The 18787-nt window shown below is 43.1% G+C and overlaps 2 protein-coding genes across 2 annotated transcripts in view; one reads left to right on the top strand and one right to left on the bottom strand.

The window, feature by feature from the left end:
- Positions 1-10093: 10093 nt before the first annotated feature.
- On the top strand, positions 10094-14868 carry Snrpf (small nuclear ribonucleoprotein polypeptide F). Its single transcript, XM_057758270.1, has 4 exons — positions 10094-10228; positions 11761-11886; positions 14096-14160; positions 14649-14868. The coding sequence occupies exons 1-4, from the start codon at positions 10226-10228 to the stop codon at positions 14713-14715; spliced, it is 261 nt and encodes an 86-aa protein (XP_057614253.1). The 5' UTR covers positions 10094-10225; the 3' UTR covers positions 14716-14868.
- Positions 14869-15002: 134 nt separating this feature from the next.
- Ccdc38 (coiled-coil domain containing 38) overlaps positions 15003-18787 on the bottom strand; it is a 36087-nt gene continuing 32302 nt past the window's right edge. The window contains 3 exon segments of the mRNA XM_057757414.1: positions 15003-15718; positions 16496-16589; positions 18275-18480. Coding sequence (XP_057613397.1) covers positions 15605-15718; positions 16496-16589; positions 18275-18480 — 414 coding nt within the window. The 3' untranslated portion in view covers positions 15003-15604.

Genomic DNA, 18787 nt, shown 5'->3' with positions numbered 1-18787 from the left:
CACGAAGGAAAGTGGTTAAGAGAAAGAAAGGTAGCTGAGATCTGTTAACGTATGTGAGTGATCTGCCAGGGAAAAGCCTGATGAGTACAGATTCCGTGTGAGACCATGGCAGGTGGACACAAATAATTAAAAGATCTTTGGACTCTCATGTAAACCCAAAAGGAAAGAATACCTGGATGTGTTGGTGTTAATCCTAACACCGAGAAGACTGGGACATAAGGATCACAAATTCAAGGCCAGCCTGGGCTCCAAACAAAAAGAAAAGGAAGATAAGAAAAGGGTATATAGGGGCTGGAGAGATGTTTCAGTGGTTAAAAGTACTGACTGCTCATCCAGAGGACCCAGGTTCAATTCCCAGCAACCACATGGCAGTTCACAGCTGTCTGTAACTCCAGTTCCCAAGGATCTGACATTAATGCACATATAATAAAATTAAATAAATTATAAAGAGCACATATATGTGTGTATATACATACATATATTCTTTGGACTTATATATAACACATACTTAAATATGTGGACTTACACAGGAGCAAAAAAACTCAATCAAACATCATCTTTGTTGAAATATAACTATAATATCTTGTTGAATCTGACATCTGGTATCAAATCCATGCCTGCACAGCAGGTATAAGTGGCATTAGGGCCACACATCAGGGATAACAGCACCTCGGGAAACACAATGAAGAATGTCCTGTAGTTCCCTTTAGAACTTCAGAGGCTTAATAGAAAAACAGGATTACAGCTACAAACGTTTCAAAAACGATTACCTTAGAAAGAAGCAGAAATACCCAGCCTAGTGGGCCCACTCCTGTAGTCCCAGGCCCGGGAGGCTGAGGCAGGATGAGGGTGAGTGCGAGGACAATTGAGACCGCACAGCAAGACCCTGGTTCGTAAAGCACAAAATCAACAATAGCAGCAACAAGGCAAAACCAAAGAGATGAGCTTTCCTGTTTAAGAAGAACTCAGATCACCAAGGGTGGCATTTTAAACCCCCCCCCACTGTATCTCCTCAGCACACTGAATAGCTTCTAATTTTTAGACCAAATTGTAAAGCCTTGCTTGTTGAAAATCAAGCGACTTTCCAAAAACGTGTCTTGCTCTGCTTCCATTTGGGGATTTACAAGGAATTAGCTTTACACTGGTTTTTTAAGAACTTCAGTTAGAAAGGGCACTTGGCTCTCCACCTCCGAGTCATTTTTAAACCACATCAATTATTTTTCATGTGCAGCTGTTTTGTTTTGTTTTTTTTTTTCCTTCCACACATGATCGCTCGGGGGCATTTTTGCTTTACCACACGATTCAGGAGAGAAGGAATGAAGGGGAACCAGCTAATCTACAAACGCTTTGCTTTTGTTGGAAGGGGGTGGGATAGAACCCCCAAGTAGAGACTGCTTAGTAACAGTGTGAATGTTGAACATATCGGCTTAACTTTCATTCAACAATAACTAAAGAGTGATTTCCATTTTAATTTCTCCTATATTCTTTATTCGCCCCGGGAGCATTTGCCCATGTGCTGGGAAGTGTGTACGAAAACTCGGAATGTTCTTTAGAGGCCTGCTGTGTGACTTGGCTATATAACACCATGTATTATATACTGTGTTGTATACCATATTATATACTGTCTATGGCTATGGTGACACAGGCCTGCCATCCCTGAACTTCGGGAGGCTGAAGTAGGAAAACTGTCACGGTGAAGACCAGCCTGGGATGGATATATTGTCTCGACAAAACAAGAGAAAACAACCCTGCAAACAAAAACAAAAACCTTGCACATAAAGCAAACTATACCAGAGAATAGAGCAATTAAGGGAGCGGGGGTAGATAAGATAGTTTGGGATTTTTGAGTAGACTAAAAAGTGACAAGAAAGACCTGTCACAAAGGCAGTATAATAACAGAATTTATCACTATAAGCCTAAGAGGCCTCCTAGGCTAATTTTTCTATAAACACGCAAACATTTTCATAGCTAGGAAATAACCATTTAATATCTACTGTCGAATCTTCCGGGTACTGAGGTAAAGTCTAAATAAACACTGACTGGAGTGACCAGTCCCACAACAACCTTACACAGACACGCTGTCCTTAGTCCCATTTTACAGATGAGGAACGGAGAGGTCGAGAGGTCGCAGTGACTTGCCCCAGGCCATGGAGTTCATAACTGACTCACTCCAGTCTCTCAGCCGATGTTCTAACGGCTGAGCCCTCAACCTGGCCCAGGTCCTCACCATTTCCTGGGGCTGTCGGCTTCTCTGTTGTTCACCAACTCAGATACCAGGTAGACACTGGAAAGCTGTGGAAAATTACCCTGCTCTTTAGCAGATAAGTGGTGGACATGTGCATTGCACAAAATGATTTCAAGCAAATACTGCTGTACGGCCTTAAGGAGATAGATCCCAGTGAGTTAGAACTATCAAAATACTGCCACCAACTTTTTGCTTAATATGAAAACCAGGCCTTACAGATTGTTACAGGTGGGTTTGATGGGGGATGCCTATAGTTCCAACATTCAGAGGTGGGACAATTATCAGTTTTAGGCTAGCCTGGCCCACATAGCAAGTTCCAGGCCAGCCTAGGCTACATATGGAATTTCAAGACAGCCTGAGTAATAGAAAGACACTCTGTCTCTTTTTAAAAAGGAGGGCGAGGAGAGAAAGAGCCTCATAATCTTCATGTATTTTACAATCATTACTGAAACTATAAGAGAAAGGAAATCCCTTGATCTGAAGAGCAGCTGCAGGCCGCACTGAACTTCTCCCCGAGTGAGGAGTTCTAGATGGTAATGACTTTTGAGCTGTCAAGGGTAACAGCAAGATGAACACTTAAGTCTGACATCTGGAATTAACATAGACAGACAGAACATTTTTTTCTTTTTTTATTGATATTTATTGAGCTCTACATTTTTCTCTGCTCCCCTCCCTGTCTCTCCCCTCCCCCTTTCAACCCTCCCCCAAGGTCCCCATGCTCCCAATTTACTCAGGAGATCTTGTCTTTTTCTACTTTCTATTTCCCATGTAGATTAGATCTATGTAAGTCTCTCTTAGGGTCCTCATTGTTGTCTAAGTTCTCTGGGATTGTGGTTTGTAGGCTAGCTTTCTTTGCTTTATGTTTAAAAATCACCTATGAGTGAGTACATGTGATAATTGTCTTTCTGTGTCTGGGTTACCTCACTCAAAATAATGTTTTCTAGCTCCATCCATTTTCTTGCAAAATTCAAGCTGTCATTATTTTTTTCGCTGTGTAGTACTCCATTGTGCAAATGTACCACATTTTCCTTATCCATTCTTCGAACGAAGGGCATTTAGGTTGTTTCCAGGTTCTGGCTATGACAAACAAAGCTGCCATGAACATAGTTGAACCCATGTTCTTGTGGCATGATTGAGCATCCTTTGGATATATACCCAAAAGTGGTATTACTAGGTCTTGAGGAAGGTTGTTTCATAATTTTCTGAGAAATCGCCACACTGACATCCAAAGGGGTTGAACCAGCTTGCATTCCCACCAGCAATGCAGGAGTGTTCCCTTTTCCCCACAACCTCTCCAGCATAAGTTGTCATCAGTGTTTTTGATCTTGGCCATTCTTACAGGTGTAAGATGGAATCTCAGAGCTGTTTTGATTTGCATTTCTTTGATGACTAAGGATGTTGAACATTTCCTTAAGTGTCTTTCAGCCATTTTAGATTCTTCTGTTGAGAGTTCTCTGTTTAGGTCTGTATTCTATTTTTTTTATTGGATTATGTGATCTTTTGGTGTTCAATTTCTTGAGTCCTTTGTATATTTTGGAGATCAGACCTCTGTCTGATGTGGGTTTAGTGAAGATCTTTTCCCATTCTGTAGGCTGTTGTTTTGTCTTGTTGACCATGTCCTTTGCTTTACAGAAGCTTTTCAGTTTCAGGAGGTCCCATTTATTATGTTTCTCTCAGTGTCTGTGCTGCTGGGGTTCTATTTAGGAAGTGGTTCCCTGTGTCAATGCATTCAAGTGTACTTCCCACTTTCTCCTCTATAAGGTTCAGTGTGGCTGACTTTATGTTAAGATCTTTGATCCATTTGTACTTGAGTTTTGTGCATGGTAATAGACATGGGTCTCATTTTTCTACATATTGATATCCAGTTATGCCAGCACCACTTGTTAAATATACTTTCTTTTTTCCATTTAATTTTTTTTTTTTTTTTTTTTTTGCTTCTTTATCAAAGATCAGGTGTCCGAAGATGTGTGGATTGACATCCAGGTCTTCTGTTTGGTTCCATTGGTCCTCCTGTCTGTTCTTATGCCAGTACCAGGCTGTTTTCAGTACTGTAGCTCTGTAGTAGAGTTTGAAGTCAGGGATTGTGATGCCTCCAGAAGTTCTTTTATTGCCCAGGATTGTTTTGGCTATTCTGGGTTTTTTGCTTTTCCAAATGAAGTTGAGTACCGTTTTTTTCGAGCACACAGAACATTTTATCAAAGAAGCAAAAGTTGTCAGGATGATTCAGCGTGAGACTGCGGCCACGTAGGCATAGAACGAGACATGCAAGTGTGCCTCGTGGGTCCCGTGTGACTCCCGCGGGTGACTTCCTCCAGAGACAATTGCTTTCAATCAAGCTACAGAGAAAGGAATCGGTTTTCAACCAAGCTCCAGAGAGGAGAGGAGTCAACTGTCAGTCAAGCTCTTACCATTTTGGTTTCCAGAAAGAGAAACTAGACAGGTCAGAGAGGCATGGAGAAGCCAAAGTGTAAAACGTTCTTGCCTAATTATCAAGTTCTTACCTGCGAAAAATGTAATTTTCCCCATAGAGTTCAGTATGTATACTGATAGTTTTCTTTAATGAAATGCCCTAGAGACATTGCCAGTTGGAAAGTGGGGTTAGTAGCAGCCTCCTTTGGCTGCTGCTGTTTTAAGACAGGGCCTCTCCATGTAGGTCCTAGGTGCCCACACTCTACTTGAGGGAACTAAATTTTCTTTCGGTTAGCTAAATCAGTGGCCTGGAGCCCTTTCTCTGATGGGGGGCTCGCGGGCGTGTGTTTGCCGTTAGAAAAAGCTGTGATTGGATACCTAGAAGCCAAGTTAAAGCCTTTTTTAAAAGCAGCATCCATTTTCCGTACATCATTTTAAGATGGTGCGGTGACCAGCTGTGTGTGATTCTGGACCGATGTGGCCCAGCACAGACAGTAAGACTGCATGGTAAGAGAAAAATATACCCATTGTACCATCTTATGGCATTGGTGTAACGATACCATAAGTATTGAGCAGAACAATACTTACTTTAGTAATTGGGACTTGGGTGTGGTGGCACAAGCCGTAGATAAAGGCAGAGAATCTCAAGTTAGGGCCAAACTGGGCTACACAGTAAGTCCTGTTAAAACATAAAACGACATGCCCACCGGGCAGTGATGGTGTACACCTTTGGTCCCAGCACTCTGGGTGGCAGAGGCAAGCTGATCTCTATAAAGTCAAGGCCAGCCTGGTCTACAGAGTGAGTTCCAGGACAGCCAGGACAGAGAGACCCTGTCTCAAAAAAAAAACAAAAAACAAAAAACAAAAAAAAAAACAAAACAACAATAAAGCAACAACAAATGTCACCAGTAGTGTGTAGGACACAGAACCTGAAGGAAAGACATTCAGTAAATCTTAAGTGTTCTAGTGATTCCTAGTGTCTTTACACACTGCTAGTGAAATCTGAAATTTTCATTTTCCTTACCAGAGAAACGGATAAACAACAGCCCAACTCAGCTCACTTCTACCAGAAAGATCTCAGGCTAAATCCAGTTCTGGAGGTAAGGCGACATCTAGTGACATCTAGTGTTGGCAAGGTGTCACTGCACTCTGTCAGGACAGTGGCCACTTGGATTTATTTCTTATTTTTCGGAAATAATATTGTTTGGCTTTGTTAAATGGCCAATTCTCAAAAATGGTTGGTGTTTGTTTGTTTCTTCTAAACTTTTGTATGTTTAGCGTGATTTTGAAGTAACCTCAATTTAAGTGTTAATGCCACCGTTTTATTTTAACCAAAGTAAAATACTCAAAGCAATAGATAGCATGGCTCCAGGCATGACATTTTTTGAGAAGTTGTTTTTCAGTGATCGGGATGAGAAGTCAGTTAAGATCACTGAGCAAAGATGGCCAAACAATGCTTTCAGTATGTGGCCTCCAAACTCCTCATGGAAAAGGGGAGTTTAAATGTCTCTTCCCAGGGGTAATGCCTTCAGTGAAGGAGAATACAAAACACCCTCTGTCCAGCTGTAACCTCTGTCAGCATCTTTGTTCTTTCTTAACCTTTAGAGCTGGCCTCAGCAGAACCAAACCAAACCAAAGCCACATCTGACAATGAAAGAAACCTTTTTACTTTCTCCTGAGAATGTCCTACAGGGTTACCTCAGTTCACAATCAGTTTATCAGGTCCCAGACAGGTACACTGGCCACGTCCCATAAAAATGACTTCTGTTTATTTGCCATGCGAACAACGGCTAAGGAATGAAGTAGAAGCACAGACAAGAAAATACTGATGCAGCCGGGCTGTGGTGGCGCAGGCCTTTCATCCCAGCACTCAATCCCAGCACTCGGGAGGCAGAGGCAGGCGGATCTCTGTGAGTTCGAGGCCAGCCTGGTCTACAAGAGCTAGTTCCAGGACAGGCACCAAAAGCCACAGAGAAACACTGTCTCGAAAAATCAAAATATAATAATATAATAAAATAATAAATAATAATAATAATACAGCCTGGAGGCTAGCAGAAAGTAATAACAGAACTAAGGTTGCTGTAGAATGATAACTTTTTCTATCTTTTTTTTTGAAGATTTATTTATTTAGTATAGTGTTTTGCCTGCCTGTGTCCCTGCCGGCCAGAAGAGGGCACCAGATCTCACTACAGATGATTGTGAGCCACCATGTGGGTGCTGGGAATTGAACTTAGGACCTTTGGAAGTGTAGCTAGTGCTCTTAACCACTAAGCCATCTCTCCAGCCCAACTTCTGTCTTTACTGGTTCTCAACACCCAAAGACAAATATCAGGTCTTTGGAACATTGCAGTTAAGATCAAATGCTGTGTCTCTACAATTCCTTGTACAATTCATTTCTACAATGCATAGGGACATTTTTTTCTAGTGTCTTGGACATTAAACACCACCCAGGCTCCCCGAGGTTAGATATCTTGGGGAGTTACACTTGGGTGATATTCTAGAACATCCCACAAGCTTCCTGTCACGCAGTGAGTATATCTCTCAAGTATCTATAATGTCTTGCTCATTGGTACTGCACTATGTGTTGGTCATGATGAGATTAATACTCTTTTTTTCTTTTTACAGTTTAGCCCAGGTTAGCCTCAAACTCATAATCCTCCTGCCTCAGCATCTCTAGTGCTAGAAAAACATAATTCTTTAATATAAATTTTAGTTATATCTTTATCCATTTTGTGGCATGTGTATATGTCTCTTCTTCCATCACGTGGGTCCTGGGTTTGTGGGGATCAAACCCAGGTTGTCAGGTTTGAGGCCTATCACAAGAGGGAATTCTTGCCTGGTATTGTAAATATGGTAAAAGATTCATCACGGCTGGGGAGGTCACAGGCCCTTGGGGGTGGGGAGTGGGAGTGAGGGACCTGATACTTTTTGTTGTTTTGCTAAATGGGTATGCTGCCCATTTGTGTTTATATGTATATATGTATGTATGTGTACACACATATGGGTTAGTGCTGCCCTCATTGTTGGTCAGAGAATTTTCTCTCTGCGTTGGTCATCGTTAATGCCGACACTCATAACTGGTCAACCATGCTGAGAATTAGTGACTAGCTAGGCTCATGCCCTAAAGGGGACATTGACCTCCCAGCACCAGGCTCGGCAGTCCCTGTAGAAGAGGGGAGGGATGTGTGGAGAGACAATAAGAGCTGGTGGATGGGGAGCAGTGCCTTGCAATGCCATCTTCTGGATATGACGATGTGGCCATTGTCCTTAGGATCTTACTGTAGCTCTAGTTCTGTCCGAGACCAGTCAACATCCCTGTGGGAAGCCCCGATCTAACTCAGTGGGTTACTTTTTAAAACAAGAGGGTGTGGAGTGGGAAGGGGCTTGCTGAGGGTGCCGGGGGAAGGGGAGGGGAGATTTGGTTTGGATGCAATCAGTTGTTGGAAGATAAAGGTAGCCTTTGAAATAACAAACCTCACTTTATGCTTTCCGAGAAATAAGCTTGGGTTACCGAGTGATGCGCCAGGAATAGAAAAGCGAGGAACTGATTCGTTTACCTCGATCTTCCTGGAAGCCATGGCCTTTGTTTATGCTTGCACCTTTTTCATGGTCTCTGGGTCACCTCCAAGTCAGAAAGTCTCTGTGGCTTGCTAGGGAGTCATTTAGGATGCTTTCTTTTTTTTTTAATATTTATTTATTTATTACGTATACAATATTCTGTCTGTGTGTATGCCTATATGCCAGAAGAGGGCACCAGACCCCATTACAGATGGTTGTGAGCCACCATGTGGTTGCTGGGAATTGAACTCAGAACCTTTGGAAGAGCAGGCAACGCTCTTAACCTCTGAGCCATCTCTCCAGCCCCTAGGATGCTCTCTTATGCAAGTAATTTTCTTAGTATGTTTTTCCTTTCAGAGAACAATGACAAAGTTCAGCTCCAATGGAATTCCCATAAATTACAAATTAGTCATGTTTGCATTAATGCGGGTTTAATCACAATCCAGGACAAGTGGGTAAGAACAGAGCACCACCTTCCCCACAGTATACCACGAGCATGGGAAATCATCTCGCGTGTTTTACAAGGCTAAGTCCTCTGCAGGCTGCAACAGATAGCTTACTGTAAGGAGGAAAATACTAACACACATCTGTTATGGGTCTAATAAATGGTATTTCATCACCTACAGAAGTAAGTTAGAAGTCAGACTTGGTATCCCCAGGGTTCTGAGCTTAAATTTCATGATTTGTCAATTCAGAATTAATAATTGGATGTAGTTGAGTGCCAGGACCAGTAATTAATTGTTCTTCTATTACCATGTAAAAATCAGGGCTAAGATTGCTCTCTGCTCAAAACATATCTTTGAGACTATCAGCATACTTTTTCTTATTTTTTTTTTGTCAGTCTTATTTTGCAAGTATGTATTGCATCACAGCAGTGCCCACAGAAGTCAAGAGAGAGAGAGAGGAATTCCCCGGGAGCTGAAATTTTGGATGGTTGTGAATGTGGGTACCGAGAATCAAACCCAGGTCTCCTGCAAGCGGAGCCAACACTCCAGCACGTTGTCAGCATATTTTAATAATATAATTGACCGTCTTTTAGGTCTAGGCCAATCTAAAATCTTCAGTTACTCGGGGAACAATTTTTAGATTCATATAGGGTTAGGTCTCCCGATAAAGAAAAAAAAAAGTACTGTTTTTACACGGGCTTCCTATCCCAAGAGAACCGGTATCTAAAACATTGGGATTATGGGAAAATTAAATGGGATTCTGATCGATATCTTTCCATCAGTTAGATTAACCCTAGTTGGGTTAATTCCCTACATCTTTATTTTAAAACACATGTAAAGGTACCGCCCTGGTTTCTGGAACTGGCTAAGCTTAGAAATCAGAACGACAGAGGTCACCCTGACTCGACTTGACCCGGTCTCAACCTCTGTACTGACCCCACTTCGGTGCCTTTCTCTTGCGCTCACATACTCTCGCCTTCCCCAACTTCTATTAAAAACCGGCAAGTGGGCATTCTAGAATAGAGTCCCCTCGCGTTAAAGGGGACCACGCCAGAGGCGCTCCCCAAGTGCTGCATCTGTGGGAGGGTGAGCAGGGACCTCCAAGAACCCGAACTCGTTCTCTTTGCTGAAGGACAGAATAATAACCTGCAATAGCAAAAACAAAACACAACAAAATAAAACAAAACAGCAAAAAAAAAAACCACCAAAAAAACCGTCGGCTCTCCAGGGAGAAACAGAGAAAATCCTTGCGGCGAAGCAGAACCGGGACGGTTCAATCGTCCCACTTTAGACATAGCCTGGCACTTAGACGCAAACGCGCGCCTTCCTCTGGTTGCCAGGAGACAACGCCCGCCATCTCCTCCAATCAGCAAGCGCGTTCTTTGAATCCAATCACCGAAGCCGAGAGAACGCGGGCGGGAGGTGAAAGGTGACGCCTCTTCTTTTGGCGGCCATTTCTCCGAGCGCTGCGCGTTCCGGGTCGGCGGCGGCTGCTCCGGTCACGCACGAGGGGTTTGCAGCGGCGGGGTCGACGGCGAGCGGGGTGTAGCGCTCGCGGGTGTTCGCGATGGTAAGGAGGACGAGCCCTGCGGGCAGGGCGAGGGGGACGGTCCGGCTTGGCGGGGCTTGCGGCGGGCAGCGCCGTCCATTCATCCCCATGAGGCGCCGCGCGGCCGCACGCTCGTTCCTTCTCCCCGTCCGGCGGGGGGAAGCCCTGCAGCGCGCGCCTCGGACCCCTTCCCGTCCCCGAGTCCCCCGGCCGCCTTTTCCCGTGTTGTTTGGAGCCACAGGGAAGGGGTAAACTGAAGCGGGGTTTCGCTCCCCGCGAGCGCACGCCACAGTGCGCCTTCATCATTCCGTAAGGTTGACACCCCTAGCTCATTGTTCCCTGGAACCGAAGGCCCGGGCCACCCCTTCATTCATCTGATGCTGTTCTTAGGGCGCCAGGGACTCATGCAGACCCTGCAGTTTCTCAGGTATGGGAGGGAAGGAGGCAGGCGACAGCCCGTCCCAGATGTAAGCAATTGGCGCGGTGTGGCCATCGCTAAGCGGGAAGCTGACAGGATGCCCTGGGAAGGCGCCTTGGGAAGTTAGAGCGCCGAGGAGGAGCACCCCTCTCTAAAAGGTGGCACTGTGTGTCACGCGCGAGCCCTAACCAGAAAGTAGGTTGACCAGTTGAAATCCACGGGAGCCAACAGGTGCTTGCAATAGTGGTTTTGAATTAAGGACCGCTCATGCTGACACGTGCTGGGAGTGTTGGCTTCTCGCCCTTGCAGAAGACCTGGGCTTGATTCCTAGGTCTTTCAAGGCCTGTTAGGAAGTTTGTCTCCTTCAAGCGCAGTTGGAGAACATTGGAGCGTTTTTTAAGGCAAGATATTATATGACTTGATAGATGCTTTAAAAATAGTGGTTGCTTTGTGGATGATAAATTATAGGCAGTGGAAATTGGCTACTGATTTAGATCCTGCCCTCCAAGATCCCCTCATCTTAGAGTTTAGTAACCAAACTTCTCAATTTCTTTGGGATGATGGATGAGTAGATTTGGGATTGTTGGTCCTGAGTTTAAAGGGAATTATTGGTTTTTGAAGAATAAGCTTGATACGGTTGCATTGAGAGGCACTGGTCATGATAAAAACTGGAGACCCGGTCCTGCCTCCCACAGTGAAAGTGAACATGATTTGCCCTCTGCATCTTTCTGTCGTTTTGCATTGGACACTCTTGCTTCTTATGTCTGCAGCAATCTCCTCAGACGAGTGCCTTTATTTCTTTAGAGCTTGGGTAGTGAGTAGGTATTTGGGGGGTTAGATGTCTTGGAATAGAACCAGTGGCCTCTTGCATGCCAGACCAGTGCTTTGCTATTGTGCGTGCTGCACCCCCACCTGGTATTCAGTATTTGATTGCTCTGTCAATGAGTTAAATGTGAGGTTGACTAAATGGGTATTTAAATGTATCTGACACTCTCCAACAAATTGTAACGTGCCGGTGAATCAAGTTGGCCCTAACTAGATGCCCTGAAGTCTTGCTTGATGGTTTGGTAGAGAGTTGGGTGGTGGGAGCTGAGCTAAGCAAAAATGATCAAATGGTGCTTTTGTTTTCTTGCAGAGTTTACCCCTCAATCCCAAGCCTTTTCTCAATGGACTGACAGGAAAACCAGTGATGGTGAAACTCAAGTGGGGGATGGAATATAAGGGCTACCTGGTCTCTGTCGATGGCTACATGAACATGCAGGTAAGCCCAGGAGTGCCGAGAAGAGTAAAACTGTTTATTTCACCGTCTCCTCAAAGGTTTACTGTGACTGATAAGTACACAATTAAACTGACAAACAGAAAGCAGAATTCAGGATTAAAGTGCCCTGCAGGGAGGATGTTGAACTGATGTACTTAGTACTAAGACCCAGGATCAAACCAGAACCCCACCATGAACTTTACTATGACAGCCAAAGAAAGAAGAGCTTTGGCGTCTGGTTTCTAATACCATTTTATTATAGAAACCAAAACCTCCCAGCACTTCCTTTTTCAAAGAATTTATAAGAGAAAATTTTAAATTGTTTTCATGAGTTCTAAAAACACAACATGAAAGCGATTCACTGACAGCATTTTGTCATAGAACAGAAATATGAAAGAGAAGAACTGGAAATGGACTGTGCCTTAGCTTCTGTTAGTGATTCATGGTGTATCCCTGGCTAGCCTGGAACTCGCCATGTATACTGGGCTGGTCTTGAACTCATAGTGATCTGCCTGACTCTGCCTCCCAAGTATAGAGATTAAAGGCATGTGCTACTATGCCTGGTACCTTTGTCTATTTTTTTTTTTTTATTTTTATTTTTTGTTTGTGGTGGTTTGGTTGTGGTTTTTGCCCAGGTCTTAAAGGTTAGTTACGTGGATACCTTAACCAGAAACCCAGCTAACAAGCATATGGAAGTTTTTGTTCTGGAAAATTCTTGAAATGAGTCATTCCCAAAGGCTATAGAAAAAAAATCACAGTGAAAAATACTGTGGAATTAGTAAGGAAAGTTCAGTTTTATGAATATGCTGAAAAACCACAGAGTGATGTTTTAAAAGTAGGTTTTGTTCCACCCCAGCACCTCATAACTCAGTGTGGTGATGAAAGCCTGTACTTTCCATCATTCGGTGATAAGAGGTAGGAGGACCAGAAGTTAAACATCTTCTTCAGCTACATGGAGAGTTAAAGACCAGCTCAGAATACATGAGACCACCTAATATTTGGCTACATTTCCTAAATGTATCTGAGTGAGCCCAGTTTCTGAGGTGCCTCAGTTAGCCAAAACTTACTGTCTGGTTGGTACTGTGATGGTACTATTGGTTCTTGATTCGGTGGTGGGAGATAATGTAGCACTTAGTCAGGTATGATGCACAGCATGATGATAAAGCAAGCCAAGGGGCTAGAGGATGCAGTAATAAACACGGCAGTCTGGCCTCTCTGAAGAAGCCATGAGCATCGCCTCAGTTGGAAAGGGCAGCAGATGCAAAGCATCCATCCACAGGCATGCTCGGTGTGTTCAGGGTGCACGCAGCAGAATGGGGGTCAGAGAGAGCTTCAGCAGTGGTAAGGGTTTTGGATTTAATACACGATGGGAAGCTTTGGGGCATTATTGTAATTTAGAAGCCAATTAAGTGTTGGGACATGTAAAATCAGTGACTCTTAATGTATTACATCTGATAGCAATTACACAAAATGAAGAGTCTCACAAACGTGTTTTTGGTGATAAGTTCTCTAGGTGTTTTGTTTTCCTCCAGAGAAGAAACACCTAGCGGGTTTTAAATGCCTTACACCACATCTTCCTATTTTTCATGTCCACCACCTGCTTATGAAGGAAGAGTCCTTCTCTTATTCTGCCCTTGGTGGTCCCATATGGCATTGGTAGTGTTTTTTTTTTAAATATGAGAATGCCAGCTAAACATTTTAAATTTAAAATTGGAATAGTTTGGCTGAAGTAATTTTACAGATGATTCTTGATTTTTTTTTTTTTCTCCCCAATGAGCACATGAATTTTTCAAAATCTTCTTTGGTTTGGTTGTTGGTTAATATATTTTAGTCATAGGTTTTGTACACCCATCTTAATATGATCCATAATGTTTTGCTCTGAGAAAATTAGTCTGATTCTTTGGATTTTTAGAAACTTGAAAAGTTATAACTCATATTGGAAGCTTTCTTTGATCCACTTTGATAATCAGAAATAACATCTAGAAGGCGTAACAGCTTTGAAACAAGCTTTATTATATATTAGTTTTGTACCATGCATGTCTTAATACAGGAGATCCAGATACAAGAGTAATAGAGCTAATTTCCTACTTCCTAATTACGATACAGTCTGAGTTGGCGAAGTCTCGTCTCAGCCCCTGTGCTCTCACCAGTAGGTATGCTACACTGTTGTCTTCTTGTGCAGTTATACTAACACCTTTCTTTCTATCTAAAGCTTGCAAATACAGAAGAATACATAGATGGTGCCTTGTCTGGACATCTGGGTGAAGTTCTAATAAGGTAATGAGCGCGTTTGTGTGTGCGGAGTTACTGGTGAAACTCAATCTGCTTAAATCAGTCTTTTAGTTTGGGGATTACTTTAAAGGAAAAAAAGCCAAAAGATTTAACAGTTCTCTGCATCTAGACTTTAGAAGCCTTTGAAATTACTAAATTTGTTGGGAGATTTCAGTTAATTCTCAAGGTTTCCTACTGTTGATTACATTTCCCAGTCCTTAGCTGTAACCTGTCTCAGTGTCCTGGGTTACAGAGCTTTGATTTGAAGTTAAGTCTAGCTGCTGAGGATTTCTGTTGTATTCATTTTCTAGTATGAGCATCCGCCTCTATTTTGATAAGTTGTAGGTGTAATTGTGATGACAGTGGTAGAAGCATGTCTGTATAGCACCAGCAGAGGAGGGTGACAAGCTGAGTTTAGCATCCAGTTTGAAAATGGAGCAGTGATGATCGTGCGTGGTTTGAGTGAATCAAAACGGACCTTTGTTTGTTTACAGGTGTAATAATGTCCTTTATATCCGAGGCGTTGAAGAGGAGGAGGAAGATGGGGAAATGAGAGAATAGCATCTTTGAGGTTTTTTTTATATATATGTATTTCTATACAATAAAGATTTGGGTTTTTTCCAACTTGACTTGTGAACTATTTCTATGCAGACACTTGTATGCAAAGCGCAAATGTTGAAGCAATGGATAATCATAGAACAAATGCTTCAAGAGCCCCCAGTTTTATTCAAGGTGACTTTTTGGTAAGCCCACTGATTTCATTTTTTTCTATAAAGGATAAGTAAGTTTGTGCTTTAGAACTTTTCTGAAGGTGAGTTTCAGCCATGGTAATTGTATTAACTGAGACTTAGCTGTGTCGTTTAAGGTTTTCAAACCACTTTAACATGCTTAAAGTTAAACATTTCCTTAATATTTATATTTATTGTATTAAATGTATTAATAAATTATATATCAATATAGACTAATGTACATATTGTAGCTAAGTCAAAACATGAAAATTGAAATAATTATGGAGATAGAGCATACTACAAACTGACATTCAAGCTAAAGGTGTGTGGTTTGTTCACTTAAAGTTTTCAGAGCTAACTGTGAAATAACCAGTCTCATGAGCTGAGGCCATAGTCTATAGTTTGTACGTTTTAAGCCTGTCCAGTTTTCAGAATTGTATATTCGTAGCAATGAACTTCCTTATTGCTTTAGAAAATATGACTAAAATTCTCATGCTTTGAGGGAGGTCATTCTTACTATAATTCTATCAATGAAGTCCTTTGGATGTGTCTCCAAAGGGGACAACCTAAAGTACAGTATTTCTTAGCTCATGGATGATGGCACTGAGTAGTGGCTTGGCAGAAAGCAGTTGCCATGCCTACTCCTGTAAACTTCAGCCTTGCATCACTGAACGCCAACATCATATAAAACATTTGCTAATTAAATGTCTTCATGCTCCTGTTCAACTAAAAAAATACTCTTCCTCCTGTGTTTTTGTTCTTGTATCTCCAATTAAAAGTAACTCCTGTTTACTATCAGATCGAGGTTTCGAACGGTAGATCAGCCGTCTTCCCAGCTGAAACAGGAATAACAAAATAATTTTCTTTGGCATAACTTCTGTTGCAGTATGTAGAATGTCAATATTAACTTGAACTCTTTACATGAATAAAATGGCTTAAAATAGTAAGAGGAGTTATAGGAGATGGATAGAATCTGCTAGATGTCCAGCATGCTTGGCAAATGGGGGCACCTTTAGAATACCGTGGAGTAACGAACAGAAAGTTAAGGAGCAGGTAGCTCAAGTACGAGTGGCTAAGAGAGCACCGTGTTGGCCACTAATGTTGCCTTCCCTAGTGCTCTACCTGGGTTTCCCTCAATGGCTGCGAGTGGGTGCTTTGTTGAGCCTGTTTGAGAAAACCATTTTAATCAGTGTTCTTGTTGGGTCTTGCAAGTGTTTGCATTAAGGGCTTTTAAGGGGGCTGGAGAGATGGCTCAGAGGTTAAGAGCATTGCCTGCTCTTCCAAAGGTCCTGAGTTCAATTCCCAGCAACCACATGGTGGCTCATAACCATCTGTAAAGGGGTCTGGTGCCCTCTTCTGGCCTGCAGGCATACATGCAGACAGAATATTGTATACATAATAAATAAATAAATATTTTTTTTTTAAAAAAAGGGGCTTTTAAGGAAACCTGTGACTCCTACCTCTCCCTTCTCTGGTGAATGTGTGTGACTTAGGTGTTTGGGTGAGGGAACTGCCATGTTGTGTTGATCATGATCGGAATCCCCAGTGTGCCTCGGAAGGGTGGGCAGTTCTCATGTGGACTGGGCTAGGGACCGTGCTGGCAGAACACAAACCTTCTTCTTGGGCTGTGCTACTGCTCTCTCCAGAGCAGCTCTTAGCCGCTCCTCCTGGTGTCTTTGCTTTTCTCTCATCTTCTCTTCACGCAGCCTGTCATAGGCAAGGAGGTACATTTTTATTAGAAATTCTCTAACTCATAAAAAGCAAAACATCTACATTTGTTTTTTTCCCTCATGGGCCACAAGAGGGCGCCAGAGCTCAGGATGGATGGCTGAGAGCCACCGTGCGTTCAGCGGGAATCGAACTTGGGTCCTTTGGCAGGAAGGGCGATTGGGCCTTGAACAGTGCTCTTAACCACTGAGCCATCTCTCCAGACGGTTAAACATCTACATTTGTATTGATTGATAATGAACTATCCACGTGCAAGGTTCCCATAGCGATGGCTTTGAATATTTGGCAATGGTAAGGCATTTGATTTCATCATTTTTGAAAAGTCCCTCTTCCCAGTTTGGTCAGAAGCAAGGCCATGCCTTCTCTCCATCCCACTGAAGTCCTTTATACCACAGCTACTTTAGCTCCCGGCTACCTCCCTCACCTGCCTTTAAAGTTTCTCAACCTGGGGGTCAAACCACTCTTCCACAAGGGTCACATATCAAATACCCGCATATCATATTTACATTACTATCGATAACAGTAGCAAAATTACAGTTTTGAAGTAGGAACTAAATAGTATAAACTGTGCTAAAGGGTCGTAGTATTAGGAAGGTTGAGAAAAAGTTCTTTTGAAAACTAGGACTGTGTGCAAGTTACTGTAGGAAATAAGTTATAATTTACTCTCAAGACTGTTTGCTACTATAAAAACCTGAGGCCATCTGTCAGGAGCCATCCTCCGCTTAGATTAAGTTTGCTTCATATTCTGTGAGAGCCGTCACCTTCATTTCCATGAGCAGATGGTATCCCTGTGCACCAGTAATATTAATATTGATGGCTAGCGTGTGTCACACATGCTCAGTGCTTCTGCATTGATTTGATGATTCGATACATCAGCCCTATGAAGTAAATATCACAGCTGCCTACAAAGCAGCCTTAATGAGATAGACTAGACAGATGTTCCCTGCTTGCGTCACAGTGGTTGTAGCTAAAAGGGCAGGCTCCATGCCCATATCTGCCACACCAGAGCCACAGTGCTCACCTGCCCCTCTGCGTGTTCCCCTTCGCTAGAACATGAACACTGACTACTTCGTCAGCATTCCCCACATGCCATGTGATAGCAACGATGTTATGCTATCACAGCTCCAAACTACGAATGACTACGAAAACCTTTAACTTGAAAGGGTGAGGTTTTGGGGATGACGACAGTCCCATAAGGCTGTCCGTGGGAGGAAATGAGCAAGAGTGTGTGTGCCAGCTACCTGTCCCAGGGGGAACCCCTCACCGAATAGCGCTGAGCTTCATGCCATTCCTCCTTATACACCACCTCCCCCTGTGGTCTTCTAACGGTAGAACCTGCCCCACAGTATCGATCCTGCACATGACAGCCCTTGAGCCGTGTTCATATGACTGGAGACCCTCCCCACAGCCATCCTGGTTGGGGTAGTTGTCCCTGCTAAACTATTTTCCCAGCTCCTTTGGTTCGGAGTGCTCATCACCTGTAGTAACAATAACACTTGTTTCTCAAGAATATTCTCTGGGGAGGTGGGCATGAGTTGACCCTGCACCCCCAGTTGCAATGCTTGCCACGTAGAGGTTGCTGACGGGGCTAGGGAGGTGGGGGGGGGGTTACACAGAAGCAGCCACCTAAGCCATTGGCTATACTGAGAAGAGTATCACCATACTTTTGCCGTCTCTCCTTCTGTTTGATCCTTTCAATGGCTTCTACATTTTCTTTGGGAATAGATTCGATGAGGTCACTCAGCTCCACCAGGCGAGACTCGACTTTGACCAGCTTTTGAACTGCATTCAGGCTGCCGACCTCAGCATCTCCGATGCAGACTCTGTAGACTTGATTAATCTTTTTACTAAGCGAGTCTATCAGCCTTTCCTGAGCTCAGGAAGAAAGAGCAGAAAACATTCTTTCACTATTCACTCACTGTCAGTCAATGCAAAATTCCTCTCTGCCGTGTTAGCAATGAAACATCCTTTAAACCCAGGGCCTAAGGCATGGTAAACAAACGTTCTATCGTTGAGCTACACCCCCAACTCCCTAAATGCTTCTTTAAAAGATCAGTGAGAACATGTAGCAGGGAATATTTGTGCTGTAGTTTATAGTCATTACAGTGATACCTGGGATTATATTAAAATATATACAATATTTACAAGCATGTGTATAAAACATTCCCTAAATGCTC

This window comes from Chionomys nivalis, chromosome 25, assembly GCF_950005125.1.
Source record: "Chionomys nivalis chromosome 25, mChiNiv1.1, whole genome shotgun sequence".
In the NCBI taxonomy this organism is placed as follows: Eukaryota; Metazoa; Chordata; class Mammalia; order Rodentia; family Cricetidae; genus Chionomys; species Chionomys nivalis.
Note: the sequence above shows the minus strand (reverse complement) of the source record. Positions and strands in the feature narration are given on the sequence as shown.